Genomic DNA, 13,523 nt, shown 5'->3' on the forward strand with positions numbered 1-13,523 from the left:
TAGATGAATCAATAAACTAATTGCATAGTTATGTAAGAAATCGTGAGACGAATCTTTCGAGCCTAATTATGTCGTGATTAGCCATCAGTGCTACAGTAATTACATGTACTAATGATGGATTAACTAGGCTTAAAAGATTCGTCTCGCGGTTTCCAGCCGAAATCTGAAATTTATTTTGTAATTAGAGTACGTTTAATACTTCAAATGGTTGTCAAAAACTTGATTTGATGTTTTTGCAAAAACTTTTTGCAAACTAAACACCCCCTAAATCACCAGTACCTTAGTGGCAGATGAAAGTAGTCAAAAAGCATTAATATGCTGCTAGAATCAGCCATATGGGAGTGGCAATAATAGTTCGTTGATGTCAGTTGGCACATTGAGCAGAATAGCAAACTGGTCCAGCACTCCAACTTGGACCATGTAGGAAGTTCAAACAAATGCAATAAAAAGAGAAGGGTGACATGGCATAACTTGGCCACAGGTAGCTCGAGATTCTGAAGCTGGCCAACGAAGATCTAGAGAAACTTGCAACATCATCTTTTTCACTTAAAATAAGTATAAGTAAAATGGTTTAGTAGTGATTAAAAAATAATTTATAAATAATTTTTTATATATGTGTTTCAACTTTCAAGTGATCTTAAAACAAATGCTAGAAAATAAAATATAATTAAAAACCCATAAAATTAACTTTAAATTTAAGTTTTAAAATTTATATTCTGACTTATAAGCATAAGTATAAGTGAAAGAAAACAAAGAACTTGTTTTTTCAGTTTTTGACTTTAGTTTTTCTAGATCTACAACTACAACAGTCTGGATTGTTTGGTTGAAAGAGATTCTAGAAAAATTTCCACTTGCCAAAAGCTCCCCAAACATGGTTTCAATCACTCCATAAGCCATCACGAGGTTCAGTTCCACTTATGAGGATTCATTAATCATTATGACCACCTGCCATGGGTCTCTTGGTAGGAGTTCCACATGATGAAGACACTTCCCGAGCAGCAATCAATCCATCACGATTAATCAAGTACAGGTGACCTGTTATGACCTTATGATAAGGGTCTCTGAAAATTTGCTTCCATGTCAAATATATGTACACCTATTTGGATATCAGTATGCTATTGTAAGTCTTTCTCCGATCGATGGACGATTTATACTCACCAGAGGTAGAGAAAAGTAAGTAGGATGTACCATTACCATTGCTGCAGGGCGAGGTTTTTACAGAAGAAATGGGGTGATGTACAGAGAGGCACAGAGCTGCGTCTGTGCCTACTCCTCCTTTGGTATCCAACGGCTCCACCAAATGCTTTTGCTCTGGCTGCTAAGCTCATCCATGCTTTCGTTGATTGTCCTCACGATCTTTCTCTGCACACGCAACACGGAAGCAAGCAAGTTCCTCCGTGCACCGCCTTTCTTTGGTTTAATTTCCTATCGAGCAGAAAAGTAGAGGCATTAGAGAATGGAAATGAAATATTTGACGGCAAACTGCAGCAACACTCCTTGATGCAGTGTTTCAGCTATGCTATCATGCATACCCTAAGTTCTTGAAGCTGTGCCTCTGTAAAACCTCCTTCAGTTTCTGTTCCTGATCTTGCCATGAGGCCGATGACCCAACGGGCTGCTTCACTGTAGTCTTTCTGGGTTGCACGAAGCAGTTGCAACCTCAAGTTTTGCATTACAGAGAGGCCAAGGAGCCCCTCACGGTTGAAATATGGATGTGCTAATGCAGCCTTAGCAGCAGTCCTTTGCCGTGCTTTGTACCGGACCATAGATGTGAGAAGTTCCCATCCAATACCACCATCTAAATCCAAGATGTCAAAGCCCCTTCGGAGCTCTGGAGTAGCTCGTGGCTCTACCAAATTCCTCCAAGCTTCTAAGTCGTAGTTGCACCTCTTCAGTTGGCGGTTAAATTGTATGAGGCTGCTGTCTGTTCTCAATGATGGAAATGCCTACGAAAGATTGACATGTTAGAGAAGATTGACAAGAAGTTTTTTAATGAACATCTATACAAATCAATATGTTTCGGAAACATTAAAAATTAGCTATTCCAATAATTTTTTCGCTTGGGAGGCCATGCAACAGGACGGAAACATCCCAGATTCAAAATGACAGTTCAGACATATTACATTAAGTGCCTGGGTCTCCTGGACATGTATTGCCTGCACTGAAGCATATATTTGCAGCCAACAAAGACTCAACTAAGATATTATCTCAAGTTATGTGTTGCCTGCACTGAAGCATGTATCGCCTGCACTTGTTTATTATCTCAAGTTATGTGGAACAGAGATCAACAAAGACTCAACTAGGATCTCACATGTGGATAACTATGGACATATGTGCCATCTATAAGAATGTTGATCCATGTTGCAAAACAGTTAGGGCTCCTTTGGAACAGGAGATGATGGAAGGTGTTTCAATAAAAGATGAACAGAATAAAAGCGTTTGTAGAAACAGTGTTTAGTATTGTGACATACTGACATTTCATATGATAGGTATTGGATAATAAGCTTCTTCTAGTGCGACAAAAGGACATAAACTAGCAATTTATTTTTTCAAAGAGCATTGAAGCATTATCACCCCCATCTTTTTGCTTTTGTTTTTGCTTATAAGCCAAATTTTGATTTTTCAACTTTAAATTTGGAGTTAATTTTGAGGGTTTTTTTTACCGAAGTTTATTTTCCAGCATTGACTTTTAGATCACTAAGAATACATATATAAAAGTTTATTCATAAATGATTTTTCGCTTGCAAATATGTCGTTTATTTTTTTCCATAAAAAATCCAAACAATCAACTCCTATTGGTCTACTAGCCCTGTAACAACATACCATTTGCAAGAATATGAGGCCCAGGCTATATATGTCAAATCTGTCAGGAAGGTTCAACTGCCAAGAAAAAAAATGCTGCATTAGCTAATGCAATTTACTTTATTAGACTAACTGTATTAAAGAATCGGCATACAGACAGAAAAAAGAAACAAGGATTTTGAGATTACCTGCCAAAGGACTGGAGATAATGCAGTTGCAACTGGAGCAGAGGGAGCAGAAGGCGTTTGTGTGCTCATTATATATTGCTCTGGTGCAGCATACCTGCAGCATTGATAAAGCTTTAATTAAATACCTAGTCAAACTATTTAGCACATTATACTTTAACTTGAAAGGTAACTTCTTTGCAAGCAGTGCAGATTCGGATCAGGAAGGTAGTTTTGAGTACCTTGGATCTAAAAGGAACTCGCTAGGAATATAGTTGATTCCTACTCGCAAATCAGCAGCTGCTCCAAGATCGATGATTTTGAAGGTGCGAGATCCTATTAGTAGACAAAAACTGAAAAGTTAATTCAAAAGATATTATCATGACTATAAACATGATGTTTTTCGGCTATCACCTTCTGAAAATATCACATTTTGGGGTTTTATGTCTCTGTGAACAATCCCAGTTGAATGAAGCCCATCAACAGCAAATAAAAGCTGTCTCATTACTGTTTGAATAATCTTGTTCTCCCTTGCTACTCCCTTTGGCAGGTTTTGAACATCTCCAAGAATCTTTGTCTCAACCTGATAGACCACAAACAAATTTGAAATGCTAAGCGTTAATTAAATATGAACTAATCCTGCATATCAAACTAACATATTTTGTTTATAGCTTCTGTAGTTCTGTTGATTTAATTGTTTTTCACGCGGTTTCAGAAAAATGGTTGATGGCCTCTTCCATAATTAATCCAAAAATACGAGTAAAGAAAAGTTTCCAAGGAATGCATCGAGGATGATGAGTTAATGACACTAACATTATCTGATTATTCAGTAACTGAAAAAGAATTGGTTCAACACTTCAACTGGAGTCAATAGAAGCAAGAATATAACTTGACCGACCTGAGACTCTTTCAATTTGGATGGCAGCACTTACATTGTAAGGGAACTCCTTGCTCTGCATGAGATCGAAAAGTGTATCCTCACCTTCATAGCGCCAAATGAGCCAGTATTCATCAGCCCCCTTACCTTTAGCTTTGCTCTAAAAAGAAATGCATGTGCAATGCGGGTGTTAGGAATTTATCATATTCTAGCAAACAAAAGTCCATAAGATGCTAGAAACAAATTTTATCATAACCATTTTATACCTCACGAAAGCCATAAATAAAATCCGCACAGCTGCTGGCACAGGCCCTCCTGACGCGCTCGTTCATCCATATCTCCACTGCACCATACTCTGTTGCCTTCTTCACAACAACATCACCTTGCTTTAAAGAGAAACAGACAAATCATGGTCATTAGTACGAAACTACGAATGACCTTGAAACCCACCTATAACTGATAAGACTAACGTGTTATTTCTGTTCAAAAGCTTGCTTATGAAACTTCCACAGGGTTTTAGGCTTTTAGATATAAACCTCGCATCTTTGGGATACTTACCGGAAACAAACTACATGACTGACTAACACATCAAAAAATTCACAACCACCATAGCATTTGTCCAGCCCCATTTGTTTACGTGGTACATCCCTACATACTAGTACATACTATAAGCATGAACTCGCAGCTACATTTCCACTTCCTTCATGAGCAACTTCAGTTTGTCCGAGTCCATGACACTTCGCTTACAACTTCAGTTTGTTAGTTCATTCCCTCCACTTAGGCAAGCAGCAATCATCGGCAACAAAAGTTCTACACATTTGAAGCGTTTTTTTTTTTTACGCAGATGCAGTGATGCGCATTGCTGTTTACCTTCTCCGCCGCTTTGGGGTCAGCCACCGACGCCTTGTAGACGACTCCGAACGCGCCCTCCCCGAGCTTCTTCCCGAGCACGAAATCATCCTGCCAAAGCAACCAAATCAGCCCCAATCGAAGAAGCGTGGAAGAGCTAGGGGGGGCCCGGAGTGCCGCACCTTGCGGAAGGAAGGGCGGAAGACGCGCTCGGCGAAGGCGAGGACGAACATGTCGAAGAAGCCCGGCGCGACGCCGGGGGTGGACCAGAGGTAGGACACGGCGGCGAGCGCGAGCGCCACGCCCGGGGCGGTGATGGTGAGCCCGTCGTTGCGCGGGAGCGTGCTGCGGTAGATGACGTCGCCGCACGCCATCACCGTGCAGGGGAGCCCCACCCCGACCGCCTCCACCAGCTGCCGCCCCATCTCGCCGCCGAGCTCCGCCGTCACCGGGCGGAACGACGCCGCCGGCAGCGTCCGCCGGCGCCGGCGGCGGAGGAGGGTGTCGTGGCCGGGGAGGAAGGAGGTGGAGAGGCCAAGGCTACCGGTGGCCATTTTTTTTCTTTCCTTTTTTTTTCCTTCTCTTTCTCTTTAGTTCGAAAAATGCGGCTCACAATATGAGTTTGTATTATTTATTTTTTTCGAATTATCGTGGGGAGATAACTCAAACGTGTGGGATCGGAACACGTTGACACGTGGGACGTGTCCCACCTGTCAGTGTCCCCCCAGAGATCCAAGTGGCTGGGAGCGCGCGCGGCGAGCTTTGCATGGAGCATCTCTTGTTGGCCCCACGTGTCAGTGGCGGTAGGATCAGTGTTCAGGAACGGCCACCGAGGTTATCATTGGAGCGTGTAGTAGTAACCAGTTGTTTTATTTACATAAAGTTTATCTAAATTTTAGAAAATGGTTTAACTAGTGACGATTTTTGTTTTTACATTGTGTTTAACATGATAAAACTATAACAAAACCATCACTACCACAGCTTAAATTGATTCAACCAGCTGCAGTTTTCAGCTAAAAACATATGATAATCGTGACAAAACCCATGGAGGTTGAATTTAAATGTTTGTTCTATAAATTTACAATGATTTTGATGGTAGCTACGTGGTTACACCCTACCGCTGAGTTGTGGCTTTGGTTTTATAGATGGTTTTACAAACCCTACATATGATAGGATCCATGATTTAGTTAAGCCATTATTTTCTCTGTCCAAAAAACCAATCTAAATAGGTTGTTTTTACAGGAAATACAAATTAATTCTACTCCTACTCGTTGAACTTTTACATAGGAGGGCTACTAAAATCATGTATTTTTAAATTATAGAGTATTTATTATTGTGCTTATTTTCTTAATATTATGTTCCACACAAAAATTTTCTATATAATGTACTTCGTCTGTTATTTGCAAAGAAAATTCTTAACGTTGTGGTAGCTAATTTAATTATTTATATTTATTACAAAATTAAATAATTCAGGCAATATAAAAAAAACTTGTGAGAAAAGGAACCAGGGCCAACGGTGAGATCAGATATTTTATTAGCGCAACACTAATCTTAGTTTAGTTTGTATAAAAGAGAAAAATGGCGAGACGATAATGTGTGGCTATGAGAAGATGGACAATAGAAAGCATCAGCCTCAATCGAGCTAGTGGCTACAATTCGCTCTCACGGTTTGATCGACTCGTAGGAGTACTGGACTGCAGTCCAAGTTAAAGAAATATCTCCGTTACACGTTACAGAGTTGCGGTTCACTGTCACTGTTCAAACCTTAGGGGCTTATTTAAATAAGGTTCAAAATTTAAATTTTAGCTTATAAAATTAAACAAAAATAAAAATATGAGAATGATAGTCAGTTATACGCTGGAAAAATAGGAGCGAAACTTTAAACTTCGTAAGGGTGCTTCAACACTTAAAACCCGTTTAAATTCTGAAATTTTAGAGAATTTTACGGAAACCAATCTGTTTGACATTTTACAGAACCCCAGAAGTCATGTCTATAGTGTGCAGTGACCCAACTTCACGTGATTAAAAGGGACTTCACGTTTGGCACTTGCTGATTAGAATACCACATTAGTGAAACCAGCCATCTGTACTACTACCAAATAACCAAATTTAAGGCAGCTTTGCAAGCTAGAGGTCAATATCTCCTATATTGTGGATTAGGGATGCAATTTAAACCCGACGACAAGAAAGAGGAAACTAGAGTAGACTTTTCCCAGCTCATCGGCTCGTGGTAGTGACGGCCCAATTATGATTTTTCTGGCCCAGCGCAGCAATTTAAAAGGCCGTAAATTGTATCCTATTGAAAAACCAAAGCCCACGAAGATGATGGACAGTACGACTACACGAGCAACCTGAATCAGATTCATGCTAAAACCTAAGAGCAACTCCAACAGTTTTGCAAATTTTATTTTCTAAATCTTGTGTTTTGGCAAGTCTCCAAAAAATATAGCAAATGAAAATGGGCTCAATCTCCAATAGTTTGGGATAACTTAGTTGGCAAAATAAAAATTAGTCCCACATTCAGTTATTTTCACCGTGGAAGTTGGAATTTTCTCCTCGTGTGCGTGATAGAAAAGAACAAGGAGTCTCAGGGCGATTTGGCTCAAAATTCCATGGCAATAATGTGAAGTGTGTTATTTGCTGCCGGAGTAACTAATGGAATAGCAGCAGTGGAGTGGATATCATCTCCAAGGCAACGTATTCATATTCTTCTCGTCATCGTTCTGATGCTGATCAGAATCGAATTTGATGGATGCGAAGAGCTAGTGGGAGCGGGCGGCGTCATGGTGGACGGCCTCGACGATGTCCATGTTGCGGAGCGCACGGATGCCGCCCATGATGGAGCGCACATGGCGAACTTTCCAGGCAGGACGGCGGCGGGCGACGCGAGGGCGCGGCGCGGGCGATGGGCGAGCTGGCGTGGGGCGCAGCGGCCGGCGGCGGCCAAAAACGGAGCTTGGCGGCAGCGGGACGCCGGGTGGCGACGGCCGAACGCCGGTCGGCGGCAGCGCGGCCACCGGACGGCGAGGGGACGACAGACAGAAAAGAAAAGAAGAACAAAACACGTGAATTTTCGTAGAGGAGGCGCGATGGAAACCAGCGGCGTTCTTTATGAATGCCAGGTAAAATCAGGACTTCCATATATACGCGCAAATAAGAAGATATGGTTTTTTATAATTTATAAAAAAATTTAGTAGCAAGTTAAGATGAGAAGCGGTTAAAGTTACTCTAAGTTCTAAATTATTGCAAATCACTGTGAAGAAGCAACATACAAAGCACCTCTCCTGTAAACGTCGTCGAACCGCGAACGCAAACACATCGTGCTGGTCGGTGGAAGAGGAATAAAATCCCATCGATCACATCACATCATGGAACACCTGAAACATTTGTTTATCGCGGTCAAATTTAACCCACACACAAAGCTACTCCCTTCGTCCTAAAATAAACCAATTTTCCACTTTTTGTCTTTAATTTTTGACTATTTATCTTATTCAAATTTTTTTGTGATGGATATTTTTGTTTTTATTAGATGATAAATCATGAATAGTATTTTACGTGTGACTAATTTTTTTCTAATTTTTTTAAAAAAATTTAAATAAGACGGATGGTTAAACGTTGGACATGAAAACCGAAGAATTCGTTTTTTTTGTTGAGATAGAGGAAGTATAGCTGTTCTTGCCATTAATCCACCATCAGCTAGCGCCAAATGGGCAAGAAGATGATGCAGCGGCCAGAACCACGCCTGCCTCTCTGCCGAATACAATACGCGTGTATGTGTGTGTGTTTTTCTTCTCTTCTTCTTCTTCTTCAGAGTTCAGAGTCAATGCAGACACAGGTTGCTCCAAATATGGAGAGAGTTTGGCCTGCCTGCCTGCCTGTGAGATTTTTTTGATGCCACATGTTTTGATTATCTCAGCATTGTATACTTCATCGGACAGCTGATCTGATGGGTAGCAATTGGCAAGGATGGACAGAGCAGTTCTGGTGACTGTGCCACGATTGAATTGGATGTGTCTGAATTATGGTTGAAATCAGAAGAAACCAAACCTGAATCAGCCATTCAGGATGCCTTGCACTCTGAAAAACGCGATGCTGTCATATTATAACTATGGTATAGTACTGCCTATGGCGTGATAAACGGATAAAAGTATTGTGTAGATATGATTAGGATATGATTTCTTGTCCCAGGGATGAGTAGGATCCTTCTAATGCAGCTTGTAGATAGAATCTCTAATCATAAATATCTATAAATATCTCTTAGAACTATTTAAGCATATCATTTGGTCTGTTAGGATACTAGACAAAAATATCTTCCCAGTTGTCTCTGCGCTCTAAGAGTGGTGCCTTTGTGCTGAGCAAAAACCAATCAGTTCTGCTGGAGTTTTAACATTCAAGCCCCTTTTAAGACTTATTTTACAAATAAATCTAGTAAACTATTGCAAAAGGAAACATATCGGTTCCTATTGTTTCGCAGTTACAACTACTTATAAGCCAAAATTTAAATTTTATAACTTGATTTTGTTGTTTTTTCATCGTGGTTTGTTTTACACATTTCACTTTTGAGTCATGTGCACACAAATTGTTGTTGTACGCACAGTGCAGGTTAAGTAACATATGTCACGAAAAAAATCAAAAAAAAATATACATGTATTTTCAATGGCATTACATCTATTGTCGACATATTGTAGTGGGTCGGCAGATACATAGGTCAGTAAGAAAGCCAAAGTTTGCTAATGGGTTTAAGGTCGAGATTGTTCGAGCTGACTACAAGAAATACGAAAGAATTATCAGGCTCAGCCCTCGTATGATATATTTCTATTTTATCAGATGACATTTGAGTCCGGGAATAAAAACTGACCTCCGAGAAGAGAAGACATGGTTAAATTGGTAGATACCCATAAGGCGCCAACCCTCAGTGATAATATGTTGGCACTAATATTATCAATATTATCATCCATGATGGACTCTATGACATGGGTGCTAGGTTTTGGCACGAATGGCGATGGCATTGAGGTGCCAAGAAAGGGTTAATTAGATTGATGCTATATAAATTTGCCAGTTTTGAAATATATCGTTACTACTCGACTGATTATAAGGATGTCATTATAATTTTAGAACTATCTCAGATATGTCATTTTTGGACTAAATTGTCCTTTGCACAGTGAACAGTAGAGGAGCAATATGGTCTATTTTTTTTAAAAAAATTATACCGAAAGAATATGGAGTGGCATATTTCGGATAGTTTTGAAATTATAATAGCATCCTTACAATTAGTCGGATAGTAATGACATATTTTTAAAACTAGCATATTTATATTTGCATGGATCTAATTTAACCCAAGAAACAAAGGTTGGCGCCAAGTTTTAGTTCCATTACGGAGAACCTATTTGGCAAATACATTTTCAAACAGGGCCAAATCATTAAAAATCCAAATTAATTCTGTCCTCAAAACACAAAAATATCATGGAACTATTCAGCTCCTTTGTCATGCTGATGACTGAAGGAATCTCGCTTGCTCTTATCTGACGAGCAACTCTGAAACAAGCAACCAAGCAGGACGCAGCTAGCTAGGGGAGGTTAGCTAGCTGCGTTCAGACGCGTTTCACATGTGGCACCTGTAAATTTCGAAGCCGCCGTACCTCCACAGAGAGAGAAAAATAAAAATTAAACAGCGCAATAATACGGTTTTAGTGGCCTTTCAGTGGTACGAAAGCTCAGATTAAGCTACAGAATCTGGGCCACATGTGATTGTCATATGACCCCGAGCATGATGGAGCTCGGCTCAAGGCTGCTGCATCAGCAACGCGTGCTCGGTTTTCCGGCTCCGCAGGAGCGGCGCAGCCGTTTTCACTGAACGGCGGTTTGGTAGCTGCAGCTGGTTTCACCATGAATTGGGGTTGAAGCCAGCTCGTTGCTTCTGCAATGCTCCATGGACAGAGGGGGATATATTAGTTTTCTTTTAGTTAAACGATGGCCTGGATTAACCTGCAACTGCACACATTGATTTCAGAGAAAAATGTTCCACATAAATTTTTAGTTGGAGAAAAATGTTCCACATAAATTGACTTTTTTTAGGAATTTCCGGATACAAATAAAAAATGAATTTTATAGTTTGCATAGAAACCACGAGATGAATCTTTTAAGCCTAATTAATCCATCATTAGCACACGTGTGTAATTAGTTTATTTTTTTATCTATGTTTAATGCTCCATTCAGGTGTCAAAGATTTGATGTGATATTTTTGGGGCAAAATTTTTGGAAACTAAATGGGGTTGAGTTCAGAAAGAGTGCTGCATAAATTTCACCGGGTGATATATATTACAGTGTACACATGGAACTGTCATCGTTTGAGCTATGGTTGATAAGCCATGGAAAAAACGGGCGCAGCAACAAAAATTAAATCATGGGTAAGATACCCCAAATTTACTCAAGTTTAAGTTTCAGAATTTAAATTTTGGCAGTGGATGATAAACTAACAAGTAAATTATGAGAGGCTCGTATCCCCACGCATTGTAGTAGAAAGATGGTCAGCATTCAGTACACCATACTTTGTACGGCCTTGTATGCTCATACTATTAATAGCCTGAAGAAATGATTAAAACATGGAATAAAAAGACACTAACCTGAATTTCTAATGGAACATTATTGTATTAGAAAATGCAGATACCATGGACATCCAAGTCCCAACTTGGGTACAGAAATAGCCAGTGTACAGCCGACCATGACAGGGCTCTATCTAGCTACCACTAGCATCTCCATTCCATGGAATCAAAATCAATTTTATTTCATGTCAAAACTACTCCTGCTAGTAGCAGGTAGTAGTAGGAATATTTAGAAGGGCAGGAAGGAATCCCAGAGCAAGCTAATTAGGCATTCCTAATCATGGAATCAATTCGATGTCAAGCAGGACCGTTGGTCTACAGGCCTGAGAGGCATTGTCCCCTAGAGCGTCATCAAAATTCGTGCAACTTGAGATAGGATGCCTTGCATGTGCTTGTGAAGATGGCAGCTCCCCACTTCCAAGAAGGGGTATATGCCCTCTCCAAGATGATGCTATATGATATGTGCAAGTAGGTAACCATGAGGAGGAAGAAGAAGATGGCCAATGTGTGTGTGTGATGAGGAGTACTCTACTATATAAGCAGCACAGATGATGCAAACTTGGCCACAGCACCAACAAAAGCAGGAACAGATCTCCAGCTCTAGTGCCATTGAGCCTCCTCCTTCTTTTTCCTCCTCCAGATCCTCCTCTCTGTGAAATCACTGAACAAATTCAAGATGGTTAAGCTGAGGATCCATGGCAAGAACAGGCCAGGAGGAGGCCTCAGCAGGATGCTGAGGGAGCAGAAGGCGAGGCTCTACATCATCAGGAGATGCGTGGTCATGCTCCTCTGCTACCATGACTGATCTGATGATCTGAATCTGAATCTGCTATGCTATGCTGCTGTTTGTCCTGGTGACCAATGGTCTCTACTGCTGCTCTAGGTTCTGTGCTCCTCTGGTTCTTGGTTCTAGGATGTAGGCTTGACAATTCTTTGGTGTACATAGGATAGATTTAGATAGTTCTACTGACCTGTTTTGATTTCTTCTTCTCCTTTTTTTTTTGTGAGTTTGAGGTACTCCTAAGTCCTACAATGGCAAGGATGTACGTGTATCTTGGTGTCTGAGGTGTTGGCATGGTGCTTGGATCTTGTCTGTGTTCTTCTGTTCTAAATCAGAAATGAAAAAAGAAAAATCAGAGAATCTGTCTATTCTTATTTATCTCTTGTCAATACTGATGGCGCAAGATTCGGAGTCTGACAAACAAACAACCTATACCTGATATAGCAATCCATGGATACAGTTTGTATTACTTGAACTTCATAAAAAATGTTGGGATCAAGATGATACACATGTACTAGTTGAAAAAGTTCAGATATTTTTGCATACAGGGTCACAGCTAAACTTACTGCGAACAAAGCAACATTAATGTGTACATGAGTAGAAGAGCAACAGCAGTTTCACAAGGCTATGTACTACTCATGAAAAAAAAACTAAAAAAGTGACTTTCATTGTAGTTTTAGATGATGTAACGTGACCTACCAAACTCCTGTTTGTTAGATTGTTGTTATACATTCCAAACTATGTATTCACTCCATTTCCATTTATCGAATCTATGAACAGAATTTTTGTATATTTTAATTTGAGAAAGGAAAAGAACCTGTACCTGTATACACACTTCAAATGTGTGTTTCAACTTTTGTCTTGCACAATATACTGGTTAGAATCTAAGATTGGCTAGATTTAGTATTATATTCATAAACTCCCAGCTTTCAGGGTTTAGAGGGCATGTATCTTCCAACAATGCTGGGGGTAGTGAGCATGTAAATTCCTCACATAATTGGTACATATTCCGAGCCATATCTTTTCACTTGTGATTATACTTATATGTCAAAATTTTAATTTCCAACCTTAAATTTAGAGAGATTTTTTTATCATAATTTATTTTTTGCATTGACTTTTAGATCATTAAAAATACATATATAAAAATTTTATTCATAAATTATTTTTTATTTGCAAATATACAGTTTGGTTTATTCCTTCAAAAAGACAAACGATCAACCCCATGTCCAGGCAGAACCAAGATTTATTTTCCTAGTAAATATCCATTTATTCAAAATCTTAACTAGTGCAGCTCTTGAAAGGCAACCCTTTCCCTGCCCCTAAAGAAAGCACCTATGAAAATGAAACTTTAAAATATGACAAAAAATATTTAAAAAACATGCCAAAATAGTATTAGGTGGATTGAGCAGGCAGCACCAGAAATAAAAGAGAGAGAAGCTTCAAGGCAC

General features: G+C 39.8%; 1 protein-coding gene across 3 annotated transcripts; it reads right to left on the reverse strand.

Annotated features, from left to right (window-relative positions):
- Positions 1 to 741: 741 nt before the first annotated feature.
- On the reverse strand, positions 742 to 5,299 carry LOC102718931 (serine/threonine-protein kinase STN7, chloroplastic). Of its 3 annotated transcripts, none has more exons than XR_001550395.2 (11): positions 4,875 to 5,299; positions 4,714 to 4,803; positions 4,110 to 4,229; positions 3,899 to 4,003; positions 3,381 to 3,549; positions 3,209 to 3,302; positions 2,991 to 3,084; positions 2,824 to 2,880; positions 1,533 to 1,946; positions 1,195 to 1,425; positions 742 to 1,035 (listed from the first exon to the last, which is right to left on the reverse strand). XR_001550395.2 is itself a non-coding variant. In XM_006655489.3 (10 exons), exons 1-10 carry the CDS (start codon positions 5,244 to 5,246, stop codon positions 1,267 to 1,269), a joined length of 1,674 nt encoding a protein of 557 aa, XP_006655552.2. In that variant the 5' UTR covers positions 5,247 to 5,299; the 3' UTR covers positions 910 to 1,266. The 3 variants fall into 3 exon arrangements, 1 of the variants encoding a protein (XP_006655552.2); XR_001550394.2 differs by having other exon boundaries at positions 744 to 1,096; XM_006655489.3 differs by having other exon boundaries at positions 910 to 1,425.
- Positions 5,300 to 13,523: the final 8,224 nt, after the last annotated feature.

This window comes from Oryza brachyantha, chromosome 5 (assembly GCF_000231095.2).
Source record: "Oryza brachyantha chromosome 5, ObraRS2, whole genome shotgun sequence".
Lineage (NCBI taxonomy): Eukaryota > Viridiplantae > Streptophyta > Magnoliopsida > Poales > Poaceae > Oryza > Oryza brachyantha.